General features: G+C 51.2%; 2 protein-coding genes across 4 annotated transcripts in view; both read left to right on the top strand.

Moving 5' to 3' along the window:
• Nucleotides 1-14,709, top strand: part of SHC1 (SHC adaptor protein 1) — an 89,458-nt gene extending 74,749 nt beyond the window's left edge. For all 3 annotated transcript variants that reach the window (XM_088460992.1, XM_088460991.1, XM_088460990.1), the window contains 7 exons: nucleotides 9,035-9,086; nucleotides 9,688-9,814; nucleotides 9,933-10,113; nucleotides 10,187-10,253; nucleotides 11,531-11,680; nucleotides 12,244-12,476; nucleotides 12,583-14,709. In XM_088460992.1, the coding sequence (XP_088317118.1) occupies nucleotides 9,035-9,086; nucleotides 9,688-9,814; nucleotides 9,933-10,113; nucleotides 10,187-10,253; nucleotides 11,531-11,680; nucleotides 12,244-12,476; nucleotides 12,583-12,711 (939 nt within the window). In that variant the 3' untranslated portion in view covers nucleotides 12,712-14,709. The remainder of the gene's footprint in view (nucleotides 1-9,034; nucleotides 9,087-9,687; nucleotides 9,815-9,932; nucleotides 10,114-10,186; nucleotides 10,254-11,530; nucleotides 11,681-12,243; nucleotides 12,477-12,582) is intronic.
• Nucleotides 14,710-16,135: 1,426 nt separating this feature from the next.
• PYGO2 (pygopus family PHD finger 2) lies at nucleotides 16,136-22,435 on the top strand. Its single transcript, XM_088460961.1, has 3 exons — nucleotides 16,136-16,793; nucleotides 19,633-19,682; nucleotides 20,263-22,435. The coding sequence occupies exons 1-3, from the start codon at nucleotides 16,733-16,735 to the stop codon at nucleotides 21,319-21,321; spliced, it is 1,170 nt and encodes a 389-aa protein (XP_088317087.1). The 5' UTR covers nucleotides 16,136-16,732; the 3' UTR covers nucleotides 21,322-22,435.
• Nucleotides 22,436-23,896: the final 1,461 nt, after the last annotated feature.

Here is a 23,896-nt window from a genome sequence, read left to right as displayed (position 1 = left end):
TATTGTGTACTCTGTGTGCGTGTGCATATATTTTGTGTTCTCTGTGTGCGTGTGCATATATATTGTGTACTCTGTGTGCGCGTGTATATATTGTGTACTCTGTGTGCGCGTGTATATATTGTGTACTCTGTGTGCGGGTGTATATATTGTGTACTCTGTGTGCGGGTGTATATATTGTGTACTCTGTGTGCGTGTGCATATATATTGTGTACTCTGTGTGCGGGTGTATATATTGTGTACTCTGTGTGTGCGTGTATATATTGTGTACGCTGTGTGTGGGTGTATATATTGTGTGCGCGTGTATATATTGTGTACGCTGTGTGTGGGTGTATATATTGTGTGCGGGTGTATATATTGTGTACGCTGTGTGTGGGTGTATATATTGTGTACGCTGTGTGTGGGTGTATATATTGTGTACGCTGCGTGCAGGTGTATATATTGTGTACTCTGCGTGCAGGTGTATTTATTGTGTACTCTGCGTGCGGGTGTATATATTGTGTACTCTGCGTGTGCATATATATTGTGTACTCTGTGCGTGTGCATATATATTGTGTACTCTGTGTGCGTGTGCATATATATTGTGTACTCTGTGTTCGTGTGCATATATATTGTGTACTCTGTGTGCGGGTGTATATATTGTGTACTCTGTGTGTGCGTGTATATATTGTGTACGCTGTGTGTGGGTGTATATATTGTGTGCGCGTGTATATATTGTGTACACTGTGTGTGGGTGTATATATTGTGTACGCTGTGTGTGGGTGTATATATTGTGTGCGGGTGTATATATTGTGTACGCTGTGTGCAGGTGTATATATTGTGTACTCTGCGTGCGGGTGTATATATTGTGTACGCTGCGTGTGCATATATATTGTGTACTCTGTGTGCATATATATTGTGTGTGGGTGTATATATTGTGTACGCTGTGTGCAGGTGTATATATTGTGTACTCTGCGTGCGGGTGTATATATTGTGTACGCTGCGTGTGCATATATATTGTGTACTCTGTGTGCGTGTGCATATATATTGTGTACTCTGTGTGCATATATATTGTGTGTGGGTGTATATATTGTGTACGCTGTGTGCAGGTGTATATATTGTGTACTCTGCGTGCGGGTGTATATATTGTGTACGCTGCGTGTGCATATATATTGTGTACTCTGTGCGTGTGCATATATATTGTGTACTCTGTGTGTGGGTGTATATATTGTGTACGCTGTGTGTGGGTGTATATATTGTGTACGCTGCGTGCGGGTGTATATATTGTGTACTGTGCGGGTGTATATACTGTGTACTCTGCGTGCAGGTGTATATATTGTGTACTCTGTGTGTGGGTGTATATATTGTGTACTCTGTGTGGGTGTATATATTGTATACTCTGTGTGGGTGTATATATTGTGTACTCTGCGTGCAGGTGTATATATTGTGTACGTTCTGTGTGGGTGTATATATTGTGTACGCTGCGTGCGGGTGTATATATTGTGTACTGTGCGGGTGTATATATTGTGTACTCTGCGTGCAGGTGTATATATTGTGTACTCTGTGTGTGGGTGTATATATTGTGTACTCTGTGTGGGTGTATATATTGTATACTCTGTGTGGGTGTATATATTGTGTACTCTGCGTGCAGGTGTATATATTGTGTACGCTGTGTGCAGGTGTATATATTGTGTACTCTGCGTGCGGGTGTATATATTGTGTACGCTGCGTGTGCATATATATTGTGTACTCTGTGTGCGTGTGCATATATATTGTGTACTCTGTGTGTGGGTGTATATATTGTGTACGCTGTGTGTGGGTGTATATATTGTGTACGCTGCGTGCGGGTGTATATATTGTGTACTCTGCGTGCAGGTGTATATATTGTGTACTGTGCGGGTGTATATACTGTGTACTCTGCGTGTGGGTGTATATATTGTGTACTCTGCATGCGGTTGTATATACTGTGTACTCTGTGTGTGGGTGTATATATTGTGTACTCTGCGTGCGGGTGTATATATTGTGTACGCTTTGTGTGGGTGTATATATTGTGTACTCTGTGTGCGGGTGTATATATTGTGTACGCTGTGTGTGGGTGTATATATTGTGTACTCTGTGTGGGTGTATATATTGTATACTCTGCGTGCGGGTGTATATATTGTGTACGCTGTGTGTGCGTGTGCATATATATTGTGTACTCTGCGTGCGGGTGTATATATTGTGTACGCTGTGTGTGGGTGTATATATTGTGTACTCTGTGTGGGTGTATATATTGTATACTCTGCGTGCGGGTGTATATATTGTGTACTCTGTGTGTGCGTGTGCATATATATTGTGTACTCTGCGTGCGGGTGTATATATTGTGTACGCTGCGTGTGCATATATATTGTGTACTCTGTGCATATATATTGTGTGTGTGTGTATATATTGTGTACTCTGCGTTCGGGTGTATATATTATGTACTCTGTGCGGGTGTATATACTGTGTACTCTGTGTGTGGGTGTATATATTGTGTACTCTGCGTGCGGGTGTATATATTGTGTACGCTTTGTGTGGGTGTATATATTGTGTACTCTGTGTGCGGGTGTATATATTGTGTACTCTGTGCGCGGGTGTATATATTGTGTACTCTGTGTGCGCGTGTATATATTGTGTACGCTGTGTGTGGGTGTATATATTGTGTGTGGGTGTATATATTGTGTACGCTGTGTGTGGGTGTATATATTGTGTAGTCTGCGTGCAGGTGTACATATTGTGTACTCTGCGTGCGGGTGTATATATTGTGTACGCTGCGTGTGCATGTATATTGTGTACTCTGTGTGCATATATATTGTGTACTCTGTGTGCATATATATTGTGTGTGGGTGTATATATTGTGTACTCTGCGTGCGGGTGTATATATTATGTACTCTGTGCGGGTGTATATATTGTGTACTCTGCGTGTGGGTGTATATATTGTGTACTCTGCATGCGGTTGTATATACTGTGTACGCTTTGTGTGGGTGTATATATTGTGTACTCTGTGTGCGGGTGTATATATTGTGTACTCTGTGTGCGGGTGTATATATTGTGTACTCTGTGTGCGGGTGTATATATTGTGTACTCTGCGTGTGCATATATATTGTGTACTCTGTGTGCTTGTGCATATATATTGTGTGTGGGTGTATATATTGTGTACGCTGTGTGCAGGTGTATATATTGTGTACTCTGCGTGCGGGTGTATATATTGTGTATGCTGCGTGTGCATATATATTGTGTACTCTGTGTGCGTGTGCATATATATTGTGTACTCTGTGTGCATATATATTGTGTGTGGGTGTATATATTGTGTACGCTGTGTGCAGGTGTATATATTGTGTACTCTGCGTGCGGGTGTATATATTGTGTACGCTGCGTGTGCATATATATTGTGTACTCTGTGTGCGTGTGCATATATATTGTGTACTCTGTGTGCATATATATTGTGTGTGGGTGTATATATTGTGTATGCTGTGTGCAGGTGTATATATTGTGTACTCTGCGTGCGGGTGTATATATTGTGTACGCTGCGTGTGCATATATATTGTGTACTCTGTGCGTGTGCATATATATTGTGTACTCTGTGTGTGGGTGTATATATTGTGTACGCTGTGTGTGGGTGTATATATTGTGTACGCTGCGTGCGGGTGTATATATTGTGTACTGTGCGGGTGTATATACTGTGTACTCTGCGTGCAGGTGTATATATTGTGTACTCTGTGTGTGGGTGTATATATTGTATACTCTGTGTGGGTGTATATATTGTGTACTCTGCGTGCAGGTGTATATATTGTGTACGCTCTGTGTGGGTGTATATATTGTGTACGCTGCGTGCGGGTGTATATATTGTGTACTGTGCGGGTGTATATACTGTGTACTCTGTGTGCAGGTGTATATATTGTGTACTCTGTGTGTGGGTGTATATATTGTGTACTCTGTGTGGGTGTATATATTGTATACTCTGTGTGGGTGTATATATTGTGTACTCTGCGTGCAGGTGTATATATTGTGTACGCTGTGTGTGGGTGTATATATTGTGTACTCTGTGTGGGTGTATATATTGTATACTCTGCGTGCGGGTGTATATATTGTGTACTCTGTGTGTGCGTGTGCATATATATTGTGTACTCTGTGTGCGGGTGTATATATTGTGTACTCTGTGTGCGCGTGTATATATTGTGTACGCTGTGTGTGGATGTATATATTGTGTGTGGGTGTATATATTGTGTACGCTGTGTGTGGGTGTATATATTGTGTACTCTGCGTGCAGATGTATATATTGTGTACTCTGCGTGCGGGTGTATATATTGTGTACGCTGCGTGTGCATATATATTGTGTACTCTGTGTGCGTGTGCATATATATTGTGTACTCTGTGTGCATATATATTGTGTGTGGGTGTATATATTGTGTATGCTGTGTGCAGGTGTATATATTGTGTACTCTGCGTGCGGGTGTATATATTGTGTACGCTGCGTGTGCATATATATTGTGTACTCTGTGCGTGTGCATATATATTGTGTACTCTGTGTGTGGGTGTATATATTGTGTACGCTGTGTGTGGGTGTATATATTGTGTACGCTGCGTGCGGGTGTATATATTGTGTACTGTGCGGGTGTATATACTGTGTACTCTGCGTGCAGGTGTATATATTGTGTACTCTGTGTGTGGGTGTATATATTGTATACTCTGTGTGGGTGTATATATTGTGTTCTCTGCGTGCAGGTGTATATATTGTGTACGCTCTGTGTGGGTGTATATATTGTGTACGCTGCGTGCGGGTGTATATATTGTGTACTGTGCGGGTGTATATACTGTGTACTCTGTGTGCAGGTGTATATATTGTGTACTCTGTGTGTGGGTGTATATATTGTGTACTCTGTGTGGGTGTATATATTGTATACTCTGTGTGGGTGTATATATTGTGTACTCTGCGTGCAGGTGTATATATTGTGTACGCTGTGTGTGGGTGTATATATTGTGTACTCTGTGTGGGTGTATATATTGTATACTCTGCGTGCGGGTGTATATATTGTGTACTCTGTGTGTGCGTGTGCATATATATTGTGTACTCTGTGTGCGGGTGTATATATTGTGTACTCTGTGTGCGCGTGTATATATTGTGTACGCTGTGTGTGGATGTATATATTGTGTGTGGGTGTATATATTGTGTACGCTGTGTGTGGGTGTATATATTGTGTACTCTGCGTGCAGATGTATATATTGTGTACTCTGCGTGCGGGTGTATATATTGTGTACGCTGCGTGTGCATATATATTGTGTACTCTGTGCGTGTGCATATATATTGTGTACTCTGTGTGTGGGTGTATGTATTGTGTACGCTGTGTGTGGGTGTATATATTGTGTACTGTGCGGGTGTATATACTGTGTACTCTGCGTGCAGGTGTATATATTGTGTACTCTGTGTGTGGGTGTATATATTGTGTACTCTGTGTGGGTGTATATATTGTTTACTCTGTGTGGGTGTATATATTGTGTACTCTGCGTGCAGGTGTATATATTGTGTACGCTGTGTGTGGGTGTATATATTGTGTACTCTGTGTGGGTGTATATATTGTATACTCTGTGTGCGGGTGTATATATTGTGTACTCTGTGTGTGCGTGTGCATATATATTGTGTACTCTGTGTGCGGGTGTATATATTGTGTACTCTGTGTGCGCGTGTATATATTGTGTACGCTGTGTGTGGATGTATATATTGTGTGTGGGTGTATATATTGTGTACGCTGTGTGTGGGTGTATATATTGTGTACTCTGCGTGCGGGTGTATATATTGTGTACGCTGCGTGTGCATATATATTGTGTACTCTGTGTGCATATATATTGTGTGTGGGTGTATATATTGTGTACTCTGCGTGCGGGTGTATATATTATGTACTCTGTGCGGGTGTATATATTGTGTACTCTGCGTGTGGGTGTATATATTGTGTACTCTGCATGCGGTTGTATATACTGTGTACTCTGTGTGTGGGTGTATATATTGTGTACTCTGCGTGCAGGTGTATATATTGTGTACGCTGTGTGTGGGTGTATATATTGTGTACTCTGTGTGGGTGTATATATTGTATACTCTGCGTGCTGGTGTATATATATTGTGTACTCTGTGTGCGTGTGCATATATATTGTGTACTCTGTGTGTGGGTGTACATATTGTGTACTCTGTGTGTGGGTGTATATATTGTGTAGGCTGCGTGTGCATGCTAAAATATTGTGTGCATGTATATTTATTGTGTATGGTGTATGTATATATTATTGTACACTGCTTGTATATATTGTCATCTGCGTGTGTGTGTATAGTGTATACTCTGTATATATTGTGTACTTTTATTGTGTACTCTACTTGTGTGTGTTTATATATACTGTGTGTGCTGTAAGTGTGTGTATATATACTGTGTATGCTGTGCGTGTGTGTATATTGTGTACTATGGGCCTGATACGGGGTTGTACGCTATAAGCACAGTAGCGGCGGCTGTGTGATGAGAGGCTTGACTGTGTGATGAGGGGCATAGCTCTGTGATGAGGGGCAGCGGCGGCTGTGTGATGAGGGGCAGCGGCGGCTGTGTGATGAGGGGCAGCGGCGGCTGTGTGGTGAGGGGCTGCGGCTGTGCGATGAGAGGCAGTGGCAGCTGTGTGGTGAGGGGCAGCGGCGGCTGTGTGATGAGGGGCATGGCTGTGTGATGAGGGGCATAGCTCTGTGAAGAGGGGCGGCTGTGTGATGAGGGGCAGCGGCGGCTGTGTGGTGAGGGGCTGCAGCTGTGTGATGAGGGGCAGTGGCAGCTGTGTGGTGAGGGGCAGTGGCGGCTGTGTGGTGAGGGGCAGCGGCGGCTGTGTGGTGAGGGGCAGCGGCGGCTGTGTGGTGAGGGGCAGCGGCGGCTGTGTGGTGAGGGGCAGCGGCGGCTGTGTGGTGAGGGGCAGCGGCGGCTGTGTGGTGAGGGGCAGCGGCGGCTGTGTGATGAGGGTTATAGCTGTGTGGTGAGGGGCAGCGGCGGCTGTGTGATGAGGGGCAGCGGCGGCTGTATGATGAGGGGCAGCGGCGGCTGTGTGGTGAGGGGCAGCGGCGGCTGTGTGGTGAGGGGCAGCGGCGGTTGTGTGGTGAGGGGCAGCGGTGGCTGTGTGATGAGGGGTATAGCTGTGTGGTGAGGGGCAGCGGCGGCTGTGTGGTGAGGGGCAGCGGCGGCTGTGTGATGAGGGGCAGCGGCGGCTGTGTGATGAGGGGCAGCGGCGGCTGTGTGATAAGGGGCATGGCTGTGTGATGAGGGGCATAGCTGTGTGATGAGGGGCAGCAGCGGCTGTGTGATGAGGGGCAGCGGCGGCTGTGTGATGAGGGGCAGCAGCGGCTGTGTGATGAGGGGCAGCGGCGGCTGTGTGATGAGGGGCAGCGGCGGCTGTGTGATGAGGGGCAGCGGCGGCTGTGTGATGAGGGGCAGCGGCGGCTGTGTGGTGAGGGGCAGCGGCGGCGGCTGTGTGGTGAGGGGCAGCGGCGGCTGTGTGATGAGGGGCAGCGGCGGCTGTGTGATGAGGGGTATAGCTGTGTGGTGAGGGGCAGCGGCGGCTGTGTGGTGAGGGGCAGCGGCGGCTGTGTGATGAGGGGTATAGCTGTGTGATGAGGGGCAGCGGCGGCTGTGTGATGAGGGGCAGCGGCGGCTGTGTGATGAGGGGCAGCGGCGGCTGTGTGGTGAGGGGCAGCGGCGGCTGTGTGGTGAGGGGCAGCGGCGGCTGTGTGGTGAGGGGCAGCGGCGGCTGTGTGATGAGGGTTATAGCTGTGTGGTGAGGAGCAGCGGCGGCTGTGTGATGAGGGGCAGCAGCGGCTGTGTGATGAGGGGCAGCGGCGGCTGTGTGATGAGGGGTATAGCTGTGTGGTGAGGGGCAGCGGCGGCTGTGTGGTGAGGGGCAGCGGCGGCTGTGTGATGAGGGGCAGCGGCGGCTGTGTGATGAGGGGCAGCGGCGGCTGTGTGATGAGGGGCAGCGGCGGCTGTGTGATGAGGGGCAGCGGCGGCTGTGTGATGAGGGGCAGCGGCGGCTGTGTGATAAGGGGCATGGCTTTGTGATGAGGGGCATAGCTGTGTGATGAGGGGCAGCGGCGGCTGTGTGATGAGGGGCAGCGGCGGCTGTGTGATGAGGGGCAGCGGCGGCTGTGTGATGAGGGGCAGCGGCGGCTGTGTGGTGAGGGGCAGCGGCGGCTGTGTGGTGAGGGGCAGCGGCGGCTGTGTGGTGAGGGGCAGTGGCAGCTGTGTGGTGAGGGGCAGCGCCGGCTGTGTGGTGAGGGGCAGCGGCGGCTGTGTGATGAGGGGCATAGCTGTGTGATGAGGGGCAGCGGCGGCTGTGTGATGAGGGGTATAGCTGTGTGGTGAGGGGCATGGCTGTGTGATGAGGGGCATGGCTGTGTGATGAGGGGCATAGCTCTGTGAAGAGGGGCGGCTGTGTGATGAGGGGCAGCGGCAGCTGTGTGATGAGGGGCAGCGGCGGCTGTGTGATGAGGGGCAGCGGCGGCTGTGTGGTGAGGGGCAGCGGAGGCTGTGTGATGAGGGGCTGTGGCGGCTGTGTGGTGAGGGGCATAGCTGTGTGATGAGGGGCAGCGGCGGCTGTGTGATGAGGGGTATAGCTGTGTGGTGAGGGGCATGGCTGTGTGATGAGGGGCATGGCTGTGTGATGAGGGGCATAGCTCTGTGAAGAGGGGCGGCTGTGTGATGAGGGGCAGCGGCGGCTGTGTGATGAGGGGCAGCGGCGGCTGTGTGATGAGGGGCAGCGGCGGCTGTGTGGTGAGGGGCAGCGGAGGCTGTGTGATGAGGGGCTGTGGCGGCTGTGTGGTGAGGGGCAGAAGCCAGAGAAGTTGAGCACAGTGACGCAGCCACTGGCCTCTGCACACCCACATTTCCCCGTATTCTGGTACGCTGCCTGTCACCACCTTGCTCTGCGTACAGCTCTGGATCAGGCCCTATGTGTGTGTATATAATATACACCTATAGATAATGTGTACATATATAGCTCGGTATAATTACTCTGCTCTCCCTGATTACAGGACACTGCAGAATATGTTGCTTATGTTGCCAAAGATCCAGTGAATCAAAGAGGTAAAACGCTGCCTTATGGGCCTTTGGGAAATGGATGGTTGGGAGAGAGCGCGGCCATGTGAGTTGCGAGAGGGAGCACTCATGGGGTGGGGGTTAGGGGAGAGGGTGCGCGCCTTGGCTGGCCTGGGGGTTAGGGAGCGTGCCTCGGCTGTATGGGTTTTCAGGAGAGGGAGGACACTTCTGCTAGCTGGGTGGGGAAAGGAAGCACGCCTCGGCTGGCCTGGGGGTTAGGCAGAGGGAGCGAACCCCAGCTGGATGGCGGGTTGGGGAGAGGGAGCGTGTCCCAGCTGGATGGGAGGTTGGGGAGATGGAGCTGGCTCCTGCTGGCGTAGTGGTTGGGAAGAGGGAGCGAGCTCCTGCTGGCGTGGGGAGCTGGGAAAAGGGAGCGCGCTCCTGCTGGCGTGGGGGGTTGGGAAGAGGGAGCGCGCTCCGGCTGGCGTGGGGGTTGGGAAGAGGGAGCGCTCTCCTGCTGGCGTGGGGGTTGGGTAGAGGGAGAGTGCCCCGGCTGGCGTGGGAATCATTTGTAGAGGGATTATCGGCTTTGTCCCTGGTTGTAGGCCTGCCAGTGCTTACAGCATGGTAATGTCCATTTATGCCACAGCTTGCCATATCCTGGAGTGCCCCGAGGGTCTTGCTCAGGATGTGATCAGCACTATCGGACAGGCCTTTGAACTCCGCTTCAAGCAATATCTCAAAAATCCTCCCAAATTAGTGACGCCACATGACAGGTACCTTCTCCCCTGGTGTATGTGACTAGTGTGTTGTAGGAAAACAGAGCGTTCATTATATGCAGATGGCTTAGCATATAACGTCACCATTCCTTATTCCTCCTCACCGTTCCTACAGGATGGCTGGGTTTGATGGCTCCGCTTGGGATGAGGAGGAAGAGGAGCTCCCGGATCATGCTTATTACAATGACTTTCCTGGAAAAGAGCCGCCAATCGGTGGAGTGGTGGATATGAGATTACGAGAGGGAGCAGCTCCTGCAGTGCCAAGGCAAAGCCCCAACCACATGGGGGCCACATTGGTGAGAATGGCAGATGAGTGGGGGAGGTCTCGGTTAACTGTACAGCTGACTGACTGTCCTCTTCCCTACACAGCCTGTGGGACAGATATCTGGGGCTGAGCAAGACTCTCGGAAACTGCAGCCTCAGCCCAGCGTGCAAGGTACGACTCACCTGGACCACTAACTAACACCATGTATCCCTGCTGCTAACATGCCCCTGTACATCGTCTCCTCCCACAAACAATCCAAACCTCCCGTCAATACTGCCTGCCCTCTCTCTCTTCCCAGAGACTGTCCAGCCTTCCCATCAACACCACCTGTCCTTCACCTTCTCCCAGAGGCTGTCTTAACCCTCTGGCCAAAATCACATATCCACTATATACAACCAGAGACCATCCAACCTTCTCAAAAGCACCAGCTGTCCTCCTCCTCCTCCACAAAACTATCCAACCTTCCTGCTACTACCACCTGTCCTACTCTTCACACAGACTATCCTACCTTCTCATTACTACCCCTATCCACTCTTCCCAGACACTATCCAGACCCTCCTGCTAAACACCAGCTGTATGATGTCTCCTCCTAGTGACTCCACCTTTCCAACTATCATCATCTGTCCTCTTCATAGAAACTATCCAACCTTCCCATTACCACCACCTGTCCTCCTCTTCCCAGAGACTATCCAACCTTCCCTCTACTAGTACCTGTCCTCCACCTCCCAGAGGCTGTCCAACCTTCCCATTATCGCCACCTGTCGTCCTCCTCCTCCTAGAGACAATCCAACCTTCTCGTTGCCACCACCTGTCCACCTTCTACCAGACTATCCAACCTTCCTGCTGCCACCACCTGTCTTACCCCTCCCAGAGACTATCCAACCTTCTCGCTACCACCACTTGTCCTTCTCCTCCCAGACTATCCAACCTTCCCGTTACCCCTACCTGTCCTCCTACTCCCCATAGACTATCCAACATTACCATTACCACCACCTGTCCTCCTCCTACCAGAGACTATCCAACCTTCCCGTTACCACCATCTGTCCTCCTTCTCCCAGAGACTGTCCAACCTTCTCGTTACCACCACCTGTCCTCCTACGAGAGACTAGCCAACCTTCCCGTTACCACCACCTGTCCTCCTCCCAGAGACTATCCAACCTTCCCATTACCACCACTTGTTCTCGTCCCAGAGACTATCCAACCTTCCCATTACCACCACCTGTCTTCCTTCTCCCAGAGGCTTTCCACTCTTCTCCTTACCACCACCTGTCCTCTTCCTCACAGAGACCATCCAACCTACCCGCTACCACCACATGTCCTCCTCCCAGAGGCTATCCAACCTTTCTGTTACCACCACCTGCCCTCCTTTTTCCAGAACCTGTCCAGCCTTCCTGCTACCACCACCTGTCCATCACATTGTTTCACCGACTTCCTTGTAATCCCTTTAGGCAAGGATAGATTCCCTGTGCCTTGTGCAAAGCCCATGAACCGGCCTGACCTCTTTGATGATCCCTCCTATGTCAATGTCCAGAACCTGGAGAAGTCACGCCAGCCTATGCGCGGGGCCACAAATGGCCAGAGAGACATCTTTGACATGAGTAAGTCACCTCTATTCTTGTCTTAAATTGGGAGTAGGCCATGACAGACTACTAGCAGTGAAATGGTTAATGGGTCAGTGAAAGTTCTCAGGGCAATGCCGGTTATCTGAACATGTAGTTCCTCCAGGGAGTTGTTCCTAGGAGTAGTCCACTGAGAGCGTGTTGGCTGGTTGGAGAGCCTCCAATAGACGGCTTAAGCTGTTTCGGCACAAAACTGGGTCAAAGAGTCGTCATTTGTAATCCAGCATTGGGAGCTCCTCTGGTGTATTTGGCTGACGTGCTGGGTGTGCAAATGCATGAGATAACCGAAAACAGAGGCCCTCCGACTAGAGTCTAAATAATGAGGTGTGGCCAGTGGTAATTACCCAGCAGTACCTGGGTGGAGGATTGCCAGGGGAAGGCTGTTTGGCTCTGTGAGCAGGGTGGAGTAATGAATGGTACATTGAATGGGCGCATGTGCAGTGGTTCGGTCCTTCCTGTGACCAGAGTGGATTACTAAGAGGAGACCTGTCATGGTTTAGCCCTTCCTGTACATGGCATGTCTTACATCCTTCCGCTGTTAGAGCCGTTTGAGGACGCCCTGCCTTCCGGCCAGTCGGTTGTGAGCATGGCAGAGCAGTTGATGCGGGAGCCGTGGTACCATGGAAAGATGACCAGGAAAGAGGCAGAGAGACAGCTGAGAGTGAATGGAGACTTCTTAGTGAGAGAGAGTACCACCACCCCGGGGCAATACGTCCTGACCGGCCTCCAGAACGGACAACCCAAGCACCTGCTGTTGGTGGACCCTGAGGGAGTGGTGAGTGTGCAGGGAAGTGTTTTGGGGTGCGTAGTGGAGGCTTGTGGCAGTGCTGCCCAGCGGGAGTAGGGTCTGATAATTTGCATTTCTCTCTCTCTTACGCCAGGTTCGGACCAAGGATCACCGCTTTGAGAGTGTCAGTCACCTCATCAGCTATCACATGGACAATCACTTACCTATAATCTCCGCTGGCAGTGAGCTGTGTCTCCAACAACCCGTGGAACGGAGACAATGAGGCCCATCCTGTTCTTCGTCCACGTCTGAGCCACAGAACTTCCTTCTTTCTCAAACCTCTGCTGTTGTGGGTAGTGACAGGTCCCATGCGGCCTCTTCCTGTACAGCCGCCGCTCTCCTCACTTTCTATCAGGGAATTTTTAGGGTCTAAGTGCACAAATACTGCACAACTGGGGAGGAGCCCCATGATGACAGCCAGTGTAACCAGAAGAAACAGAATGTCCACGCCAAGATGGTGGACTCTGCAGACACTGCCTCTTGTCTCTCAGCCCCTCTCAGCACAAGAGGGGCCCCTGCTCCTCCAAGCACACGATGATCTGTGACACTCACTCACCAATACTGATTTGTGCCTTTTATCCAGAGATGTTTTTGTTTTTTATGATGCACCTGATTTGATGATTTAGGGGTGGAGGCCTTGATATTAACCCTTCTCTGCCGCCGTTTATTGAAACCTGGACTCTTGAAATATTGTGTCCGGCGATGATGGCAATAATTAATGGACCCAGAATTGCTGCCTGCTGGAGATGTACCCCGCGTACCCTTCATTTCTGACCTGTACCTCCGGGGTCATTGCTCTCACACCCGCCCATTCCATCTCATGGAACACACCCGTCCCCCCCAAACTACAGGATGAATTACTGTGCGGCGGAGGCAGTAATGGGCTGGCTCACTCTTCCCTATAGAGGGGTGACATATATATTGGTGCCCCTCTGATCCTCGTGTGTGACTGCTCCAGGGCCATCTGCAATACAGACTTCTCCTTTCCACGTACATTATAATAAGATAGGTGACTGTAGCTTTTCTTTATGTACTATTATTTGGGAATAGAGGGCACCTGCCCTGTCCCAGCTCTCTCAGTAACGTGACCTGTAGTCTCTCCGCTCACAGTCTGCGGATTCTCTGCGTTTCCCTGTCTCCCAAGATATATCTCAGCTGATCGGTCATTGGTTGTTTACAGGGACAGTCTGGGCTGCAGAATTGCATAATGTTGAAGAACGCTTTACCCCTCCATACAGACTAAGTAATCCTTAGGTGACCTACCCCATTCCCTCATGTCAGGATGGGGTACAGATAGATGAGGGAGCAGTAATATGTATCACAGGCAAGGTGACCTACTCCATTCCTTGGGATCAGGATGGGTGCAGATAGATGGGGGAGCAGTCCTTTCAATTATATCGCTGTCTCTGTGATAGATTGGGTTCCCTGTGGAGAGGATGGGGTACAGAAGGATGGGGAGCCGTCATATGCATTACATCGCTGTATCTGTGATAGATTGTGTTCCCTGCGGAGAGGAAGGGGTACAGATGGATTGGGGGCAGTCCTTTGCATTACATTGCTGTCTCTGTGATAGATTGGGTTCCCTCAGAGAGGATGGGGTACAGATGAATGGGGGTCAGTCCTTTGCATTACATTGCTGTCTCTGTGATAGATTGGGTTCCCTGCGGAGAGGATGGGGTACAGATGGATGGGGGCAGTCCTTTGCATTATATCACTGTCTCTGTGATAGATTGGGTTCCATGCGGAGAGGATGGGGTACAGATGGATTGGGGGCAGTCCTTTGCATTACTTTGCTGTCTCTGTGATAGATTGGGTTCCCTGCGGAGAGGATGGGGTACAGGTGGATGGGGGGCAGTCCTTTGCATTACATTGCTGTCTCTGTGATAGATTGGGTTCCCTGCGGAGAGGATGGGGTACAGATGGAGGGGGGGGGCAGTCCTTTGCATTACATCGCTGTCTCTGCGATAGATTGGGTTCCCTGTGGAGAGGATGGGGTACAGGGAATAAATGCACATTGTACATAATCCCCTCCCCCTATTGCATGTACATTTATATTCTGATACCAAAGTCCTGCCATCTGCAGACGTCATATCAGCACTCTCATCACTTCCTTTTACATGTCTGTCTGTCGTCTTTTTTTTTTTTCCACATTATTTGAAAAGTTGCCTTGAATATACCAAAGGAAAGTTACAAAGCGAATTATTAAAGTAGTATTTGTTTACATCTGCTGTGGTGTCTGAGCTGTGCGTGTGCTGTGGTGCCCAAAATTATCCTGTGTCTCGTTCACCTTCCCCCTGGCAATGACACGTCCCCACAGGACGCGGACAACGGTCAGCTGTCCATAACCGCCAGACGCCAGCTGAGCCCGTACTGCGCAGTGATAGGGAGAGGGTAATGTGACCCATTTATAAGCTCCGTGTCCTAATGATGCCCATGACTACGTTCTGCCCAGACGACCCTCTTCCTTTGTACGTGTAACACTGGGTGGGGGGAGGCCCAGCTGTGCTTGTGTTGTGATGAACACTGGCAGACTATAGCTGGCATCTTTTCTAAACTTACCAGCGTATTGGTTTTGTTCAAGGTAAGCACTACTATCTGTATGGCGTATACAACATGTAGGGTAGTGCCCCTGTAATATTATGCTTAATAGAGATAATATGCTACAGTAGCTTGTGTACAAAACTTATTAGAACTGACGTATTCAGCCCAGAAGGTGCATTTAGGGAGACTATCCACCTCCTCGTCCTCCGCCTTCCCGGAGATCGGCGGATAATATTGGGATTATTGTGGGCCTGGACGGAGAAGACACATTGCAATGCAAATACACTATAGTGACCCGTGTAATGATGTCCCCTCGCCCTTCATGACCAAGTCCAGGGTCTTTGGGAAGAGGCTGGTATGACAGGAGGGCTTGTGTCCTTGCAATGTCATCTGGTCACTTTCTTAGGCCATGGCTGGGGAGACCCTCATGTTAGGAGGGGAATTACATTCAAAGGGTGATATTGACCCTTTAGCCAACCTCCATATAACACCTTGGGCTGTCCTCCTGCAGGATATGGCGGTAAAGCTGCGTATAGCGTGTGGTGTATAGAGAATGGTGCAGGCTGCGCTGACACACTGGGAGCCTAAACTCTGGGCAAGGGACTAGAGAGCCCACCTCTTCTTCCATGTAGGGGTTGGACCCGTCATTGACTATAGAAGTGTTGGGACAAAGACAGTCTTCTATTCGGGGAGATAGCTATGAAGATAGAGCCATAGTAAGTGCCATGACACAGATATATGGAGGCCGTAGCGCCATGGCGCAGGTATAGGGAGGCCGTAGCGCCATGGCGCAGGTATAGGGAGGCCATAGCGCCATGACGCAGGTATAGGGAGGCCGTAGCGCCATGACGCAGGTATAGGGAGGCCGTAGCGCCATGACGCAGATATAAGGAGGCTGTAGCGCCATGACACATATATATGGAGGCTATAATAGCTCTGGATTATTATGGGGCTGCTATAACATTACACTACATATCCCAGCAGACCCTGACAGACCCGGTTCCTCCCCATTTCCATAATCCTAGTGGTCAGGTCAGGTGGTGAACAACAATTAGGGGACAACTACAATTCCCAGTGACCTCTGCGCCGCGCAAGCGCACAAACGCCAAGTAATTGCCCCAGGGGGGACCCAACCGATAAATAGAGCGTCCGTCCCCCCCATCCCGTTGCCGGTGTATAAGCGGTGTGCGTATCCCCGGATTTTCCCTACACAGCGGGTAACGGAGGAATAACCGGATTTCTCAGCGTTAGTGTCGCTGACTCCCCCCATTTCCGCAGTGAGCTCGTCCAGCACGCACAGGCTGCCAATGCCAGGTGTGGGCGGCACCATTCCTCCCGGGGGGTGACGCCAGCGTGTCGTGTGGTGTCAGAGCCGTGTACCGCCGGGGCAGGGGAACGGTGTCAGTGACGCTGCGGTGACCGGAGAGTAACGGTCTCCCCCTGCTCCGGATCCCCGCGCAGGCCCCCGGTCCCGTCCCATCACCCCCCCCTCTCCCCGGCTCGGTGGTAGCGCCCGGCCGGCTTCCGGTGCGCTCCTGGCGTTTCCGCTGCTTGTGCGGTGGGTGAGAGCGGCCTGGTGAGCGGAGAGCAGCCCCGGGGCCGCCTGTCACACGCAGCCGCCTGACGGAGAGGAGCGCGGGGACCGGGGCCTGGAGGCGGCGGCTGAGGGAGATGCCCGGCCTGTGATCCCGTTCACTCCTCTCATGGCCGCGGACCAGGACAAGCTGGACGGACTCACCATCCCGGGCCGCAGAGCCAAAGCCGGTAAGGGGGGATTAGGGGGAGGGCGAGAGGAGGGGAGAGGTTACAGGAGCATTAGGGTGATGTGGGGGCTAGAGGAGGTGGGGTATTAGGTTGATGGCTAGAGGAGGGGGTATGAGGGCATTAGGGTGAGTGCGAAAAGAAAGGTTACTGGGGCAATTGAGTGAGTACGAAAGGAGTGGTTTGGGTAAGGGCGAGAGGAGGGGGTACTGAGGCATTTGGGTGGGGTGGAGGGCATGAGAGGAGTATTAGGATGAGGGCATGATTCAAGGCATTAGGCTGAGGGGGTACGGGGTTATTAGGGGGAGGGCAAGAGAAGGGACCATTAGGGGTAGGGTAGGTCAAAATGATGATTAGTGGGGGTAATAGATGGGGGACGGGATGAGGGAATTTGGTGGTAATAGGATGAGAAGTAGGGTAATGTAGGGTGAGATTGGTACTGGGGATGGTTGAGGGATGGGGGGGTAATTGTGGGTGAAAGGGAGAACCACAAAAAGGTGGTCTGGAATGTTGAGGGAGGAGAATGTGGGAACTAGAGTAGGGGGCTGTAGTCTTAGAAAGATGGGGTGCTGGAGCATAAGGAAGGTGATAGGGGCACAGAGTAAAAGGAAGGTAATAGGGGCACGGAGTATAGGGAAGGCCAGAGGGTTGCTGGAGTATACGGAAGGGGAGAGGGGGAAGGGAGTATAGGGAAGGCCAGAGGGTTGCTGGAGCATCAGAAAGGCCAGAAGGGTGCTGGACGTGAGGGGTGCTGGAGAATCACGAAGGGGAGAGGGGAAGGGAGTATAGGGAAGGGGAGAGGGGGAAGGGAGTATAGGGGAGAGGGGGAAGGGAGTATAGGGAAGGGGAGAGGGGGAAGGGAGTATAGGGAGGGGGAAGGGAGTATAGGGAGAGGGGGAGGGGGAGAGGGGAAGGGAGTATAGGGAAGGCCAGAGGGTTGCTGGAGCATCAGGATGGCGAGAAGGGTGCTGGACGTGAGGGGTGCTGGAGTATCACGAAGGGGAGAGGGGAAGGGAGTATAGGGAAGGGGAGTATAGGGGAGGGGGGAGAGGGGAAGGGAGTATACGGAAGGGGAGAGGGGAAGGAAGTATACGGTAGGGGAGAGGGGAAGGAAGTATACGGAAGGGAGTGTAGCGAAGGGGGAGAGGGGAAGGGAGTATAGGGAGAGGGGAAGGGAGTATAGGGAGAGGGGAAGGGAGTATAGGGAGAGGGGAAGGGAGTATACGGAAGGGGAGAGGGGAAGGAAGTATAGGGAAGGGGAGAGGGGAAGGGAGTATAGGGAAGGCCAGAGGGTTGCTGGAGCATCAGAAAGGCCAGAAGGGTGCTGGACGTGAGGGGTGCTGGAGCATCAGGATGGCGAGAAGGGTGCTGGACGTGAGGGGTGCTGGAGAATCACGAAGGGGAGAGGGGGAAGGGAGTATAGGGAAGGGGAGAGGGGGAAGGGAGTATACGGAAGGGGAGAGGGGGAAGGGAGTATACGGAAGGGGACAGGGGGAAGGGGAGGGGAAGGGAGTATAGGGAGGGGGAGAGGGAGAGGGGAAGGGAGTATAGGGAAGGCCAGAGGGTTGCTGGAGCATCAGAAAGGCCAGAAGGGTGTTGGACGTGAGGGGTGCTGGAGTATCACGAAGGGGAGAGGGGAAGGGAGTATAGGGAAGGGGGGAGAGGGGGAAAGGGAGTATAGGGAAGGGGGGAGTGGGGGAAGGGGAGTATAGGGAAGGGGAGAGGGGGAAGGAAGTATACGGAAGGGAGTGTAGCGAAGGGGGAGAGGGGAAGGGAGTATACGGAAGGGGAGAGGGGAAGGAAGTATACGGAAGGGTAGAGGGAAAGGAAGTATGTGGAAGGAAGTATATGGAAGGGGAGAGGGGAAGGGAGTATACGGAAGGGGAGAGGGGAAGGGAATATAGGTAAGGGGAGAGGGGAAGGGAGTATAGGGAAGGGGAGAGGGGAAGGGAGTATAGGGAAGGGGAGAGGGGAAGGGAGTATAGGGAAGGGGAGAGGGGGAAGGGAGTATACGGAAGGGGGGAAGGGGAGGGGGAAGGGAGTATAGGTAAGGGAATATAGGTAAGGGGAGGGGGAGAGGGGAAGGGAATATAGGGAGGGGGAGAGGGGAAGGGAATATAGGGAGGGGGAGAGGGGAAGGGAGTATAGGGAAGGGGGGAGAGGGGAAGGGAGTATAGGGAAGGGGGGAGAGGGGAAGGGAGTATAGGGAAGGGGGGAGAGGGGAAGGGAGTATAGGGAAGGGGGGAGGGGAAGGGAGTATATGGAAGGGGGGAGAGGGGAAGGGAGTATAGGGAAGGGGGGAGGGGAAGGGAGTATATGGAAGGGGGGAGAGGGGAAGGGAGTATAGGGAAGGGGGAAGAGGGAAGGGGAGTATAGGGGAGAGGGGGAAGGGGAGAGGGGAAGGGAGTATATGGAGAGGGAAGGGGAGAGGGGGGGGAGGGGAAGGGAGTATATGGGGAGGGGGGAGAGGGGAAGGGGAGTATAGGGAAGGGGGGAGAGGGGAAGGGAGTATAGGGAATGGGAGAGGGGAAGGGGGGGGAAAGGAAGAGAGTATAGGAAAGGGGGGAGAGGGGAAGGGAGTATAGGAAAGGGGAGAGGGAAAGGGAGTATAGGCAGGGGGAGAGGGGAAGGAAGTATAGGGAAGGGGGGAGAGGGGAAGGGGAGAGAGGGGAAGGGAGTATAGAGAAGGGGGTAGAGGGCAAGGGAGTATAGGGAGGGGAAGAGTAATTCTGTGATAAACGTTTTACATCTTCCATACTACATGGTCCATGCTGCTCTCTGGGGGCTCATGTGATGGACCGCCATCCCCCTAACGTCCTGACTGCTGGCGTCTCTCTTCCAGGCATGCAGATGAAGAGCCCAGAGAAGAAACGACGCAAGTCTAACACTCAGGTATGGAGAACGGGGGGTTGGGAGGAGTCACAGCGGGAAATAAAGGGATTGGTGACTGGCCAGTGTCAGAAGGTTGGGACCGTCCACTATCGCCTGTGTGTGTAGGCTCGTCCATTACTCTCTACCGTCCTGTCCGTCAGGCCGTCCTTCAGCTGCTTCATTTCCCAATGGGGTTTTGGCCGGCGATCTTTACAGTAAGAGGACTAGCGATCAGTCAGTCAGTAATACTGAGGTGCTTCAGTATAAGGAGATGCTCTTCTCATTATTTTACTTATTTCCTAATGTCCCAATTAGACACCTGGAGAACCGGTAAAATCTTGGTGATATGTCCATTAAAGCCGAGCATGTGGTATTGAGAGGCGCCATGGACCTAATCTGTATACTTCCATTATGTGTCTAATATTTTGAAACCTGATTATGAAAAGCTATGTATCTAAAATTCCATAAAAATAAAAGTTTAATTACAAGTGACAGTAGTTTAGTAAGTGTTCTGTAGGTGGCGCTGTGTTCTCCGGTGTGTATCCTGTCATTCTCCCGCTGTCACTGGTTCTGTATGTGACCTGTCTCCTCTCTATTGTAGGGCCCTGCTTACTCTCATCTCTCAGAGTTTGCTCCACCACCTACCCCAATGGTGGATCATCTGGTGGCCTCAAATCCCTTTGAAGATGACTTTGGAGCCCCTAAAGTCAGTGCCACAGGCTCTCCCTTCATGAACAACCCTGTGCCGTTTGGAAACTTCCGCATGCAGGGCGGCATGCCTCATCAGGTGCCTCCTGGGTACCCGGGAGGCCCACAGCCTATGAGACGTCAGCCTCCACCCTTCCCTCCTAACCAGATGGGCCCCGGGTTCGGCATGCCTCAGAACCCAAATTACGTCCAGCCTGGGAATATGAACTTCTCTAACCAACCTTTCAATCAAGCCATGGGACAGAGCTTCAGCCCCCCAGCTGGCCAGATGATGCAGGGACCAGTTGGAGGGTTTGGTCCTATGATATCACCTACTATGGGACAGCCCCCACGGGGGGATATGGGTCCTGGTCCCGTATTAAACTCTCCTGGCGGCCCTCCTTTTTCTCAAAGGTTTGGCTCTCCCGGTCACCCCTTTGGGCAGCCCACAATGCAGAGACCCAGCCTCCCCCCCAACACCAGCCCATTTGCAGGGGCAGATCAGAGCTTTCCCCAGGGAGTGGAGGATCACGGTAAAACTTTAAACCCTCCCAATCCCGCCTTCAGCCAGGAGCAGCACGTTGGCTCTCCATCTGCCGTCAATGGTAACCAGCAAAACTTCACGCCAAATAGCGCCACGCGCGGGAACACCAGCACTCCAGAGGTGAACAACATCCCCCCACCCAGCAAAGCGACGGGGAACTCCGGCCACCAACCCCCTCCAGGACTTGTTTACCCGTGCGGAGCGTGCCGGAACGAGGTGAACGACGATCAGGACGCCATCTTGTGTGAGGCGTCTTGCCAGAAGTGGTTTCATCGTGAGTGCACGGGGATGACTGAGAGCGCCTACAGTCTGCTCACGCGAGAGGCCTCCGCCGTATGGGCCTGTGACTACTGCCTGAAAACGAAGGACATTCAGTCTGTCTACATTCGGGAGCCCATGGGTCAGTTAGTGGCGGCCAATGACGGGTGATTTCAGTCGCTCAGAACTTTAGCAGCTGGCACCCTCAGTTCAGGCACCTGGGGGGCTGTGGGGGGGGGGGGGTGTTCAGCAGCTTGGAACCCGCAGGAACTCTCTCCGCTTGTGTATTCAGGAGCTCACGTTGGTGGTGGGCGCCAGTCTGCTGCTCTCTCCCATCCTTCATCTTCTGGTACGGTTTGCTGGGAGACGCCCTTCAGGGGCTCCCACCATGTTTTTTATGATCATGGACAAGGATTTCTATTGACACATTTTCTCCATTTTATTCCATACAGGTCAACTAAAGTGCTTTGCTTGTTTGTATGTTTGTGTATGATTGTGTGCTCAGAGCCCAGGAGTATTCGCTGAGCCCTATACAGCCGTGTCCTGGGTCTCTCCCCAACCAAAACCTATATACACAAGTTCAGGATTATCCCGTCCTATCTATACAGCGGCTGTGTGACGCTCTGACAGCAGGGGGGAGCCAGCTCGTCTCCTATAACAGGCTATATGTGACCATATAATATCTGCCTCCATCATGCAGAGTCATGTACAAAATGCTACTCACAGGAGATTACAACTTCCCTTCCCCCCCTCCCCCAAACGCACACACTGCCCGGTTTCCTGACCCCTATCTCTTCATCTCTGCTGGGTTTGCATTCTACCTCATTATAAAAACCATGCAACCCAACGGTGTGCCGCTGCAGGGTGCTGTACATAGCTGGCGCCTGCCCGGGCTGTCGTCCTTCTCAGTGTCAGTGATCGTGAAACTGCTTCTGTGATATGAACTGTTATTTGGGCAAGGTCTTGCCACTTTGTAGCCCAACAGTGACCATGCACTTAATAAAGACCAGGGAGGTGGGTACGCACCTTCATTCAACACGAGACCGTGCTGTGCGGTAACAATCATAGTCAGCATTTGGTTCCTATGTGATGGTAGCGCCCCCCGCTGGCTTCTCAGAGTAATCCTCCTGAACTCTTCTAATACTTGTACGATGCTAATTTGCTGGGGGCAGGTCATGTAACTGTAACTGTGGACCTTGTTCGTCAATCTGCTGGATGGAGCGCTGTCAGAATCCTACTCTGGTATTGTTACATTTCCATCTCGATATAAAATGATTTAATTATCTCTCTCTTTGCCCTGTGTATTACATTACTGCAGCTGTCTGTTGTATCAGAGGAACTGTAACCCCCCCCCAGGTGTCCTATAATGAATTACTGGAATCTCCGTCGTAGGTAGTAATGGCTGCATTAGCTCAGGGTGCTTCTGTAAAAGTGTCACTTAATCCATCCAAAAGCTGAAGTGAGACCGGTTCTGCTCATTGCTGATTACAGTGTCTGACTAAAAGGAAATAGAGGAGGGGGCAGCTTTATAGATGTACAAGGAGTGAACACCCAATACAATGCTTTCTTCATTAGCTATACTAGTTCCCCGCTGTTTGCCACCAAGGGTCACCACGTAAGGTCCGGTCATGGGCACATGCGATATGCAGGGCTACATGCAGGCACCTGGTATATTCTATATCTGCGGCTGTAGAGATGCTCTGCAGCAGCCACAGATTTTATCCACACCAAGTGCCATTTACAGTGTCAGTCGCACACAGATTATACAAGTGTCACATATCACATTACTGAGCAGTCTGCTGGTGCGTCCTGGTCACATCACATTGCCACTTAGATGTACAGTCAGGGGCATAAATATTGGGACAGTGACAGAATTGTCAGATTTTGGCCTCTATTCACCACCACAATGGTTTTGAAATGAAACAAACAAGATGTGCTTTACCTGCAGACTTTCAGATTTAATTTGAGGGTAATTACATCCAAATCAGGTGAACGGTGTAGGAATTACAATGGTTTCTATATGTGCCTCCCACTTTTTAAGGGGCCAAAAGTAATGGGACCATCAACTCAAAAGCTATTTCATGGACAGGTGTGGGCTATTCCCTCGTTATTTCATTATCAATTAAGCAGGTAAAAGGTCTGGAGTTGATTCTAGGTGTGACATTTGCATTTGGAATCAGTTGCTGTCGACTCTCAATATGAGATCCAAGGAGCTGTCACTATCAGTGAAGCAAGTCATCATTAGGCTGAAAAATCAAAACAAACCCATCAGAGAGATAGCAAAAACATTAGGTGTGGCCAAATCAACTGTTTGGAACATTCTTAAAAAGAAAGAACGCACCGGAGAGCTCAGCAACACCAAAAGACCCGGAAGACCACGGAAAACAACTGTGGTCGATGACAGAAGAATTATTTCCCTGGTGAAGAAAAACCCCTTCACAACAGTTATCCAAATCAAGAACACTCTCCAGGAGGTAGGTGTATATGTGTCAAAGTCAACAATCAAGAGAAGACTTCACAAGGGTGAATATAGAGGGTTCACCACAAGATGTAAACCATTGGTGACCCTCAAAAACAGGAAGACCAGATTAGAGTTTGCCAAACAACATCTAAAAGAGCCATTACAGTTCTGGAACAACATCCTATGTACAGATGAGACAAAGATCGACTTGTACCAGAGTGATGGGAAGAGAAGAGTATGGAGAAGGAAAGGAACTACTCATGATCCAAAACATACCACCTCATC

This window comes from Taudactylus pleione, unplaced genomic scaffold, assembly GCF_031769625.1.
Source record: "Taudactylus pleione unplaced genomic scaffold, aTauple2 ptg000997l, whole genome shotgun sequence".
Lineage (NCBI taxonomy): Eukaryota > Metazoa > Chordata > Amphibia > Anura > Myobatrachidae > Taudactylus > Taudactylus pleione.
Note: the sequence above shows the minus strand (reverse complement) of the source record. Positions and strands in the feature narration are given on the sequence as shown.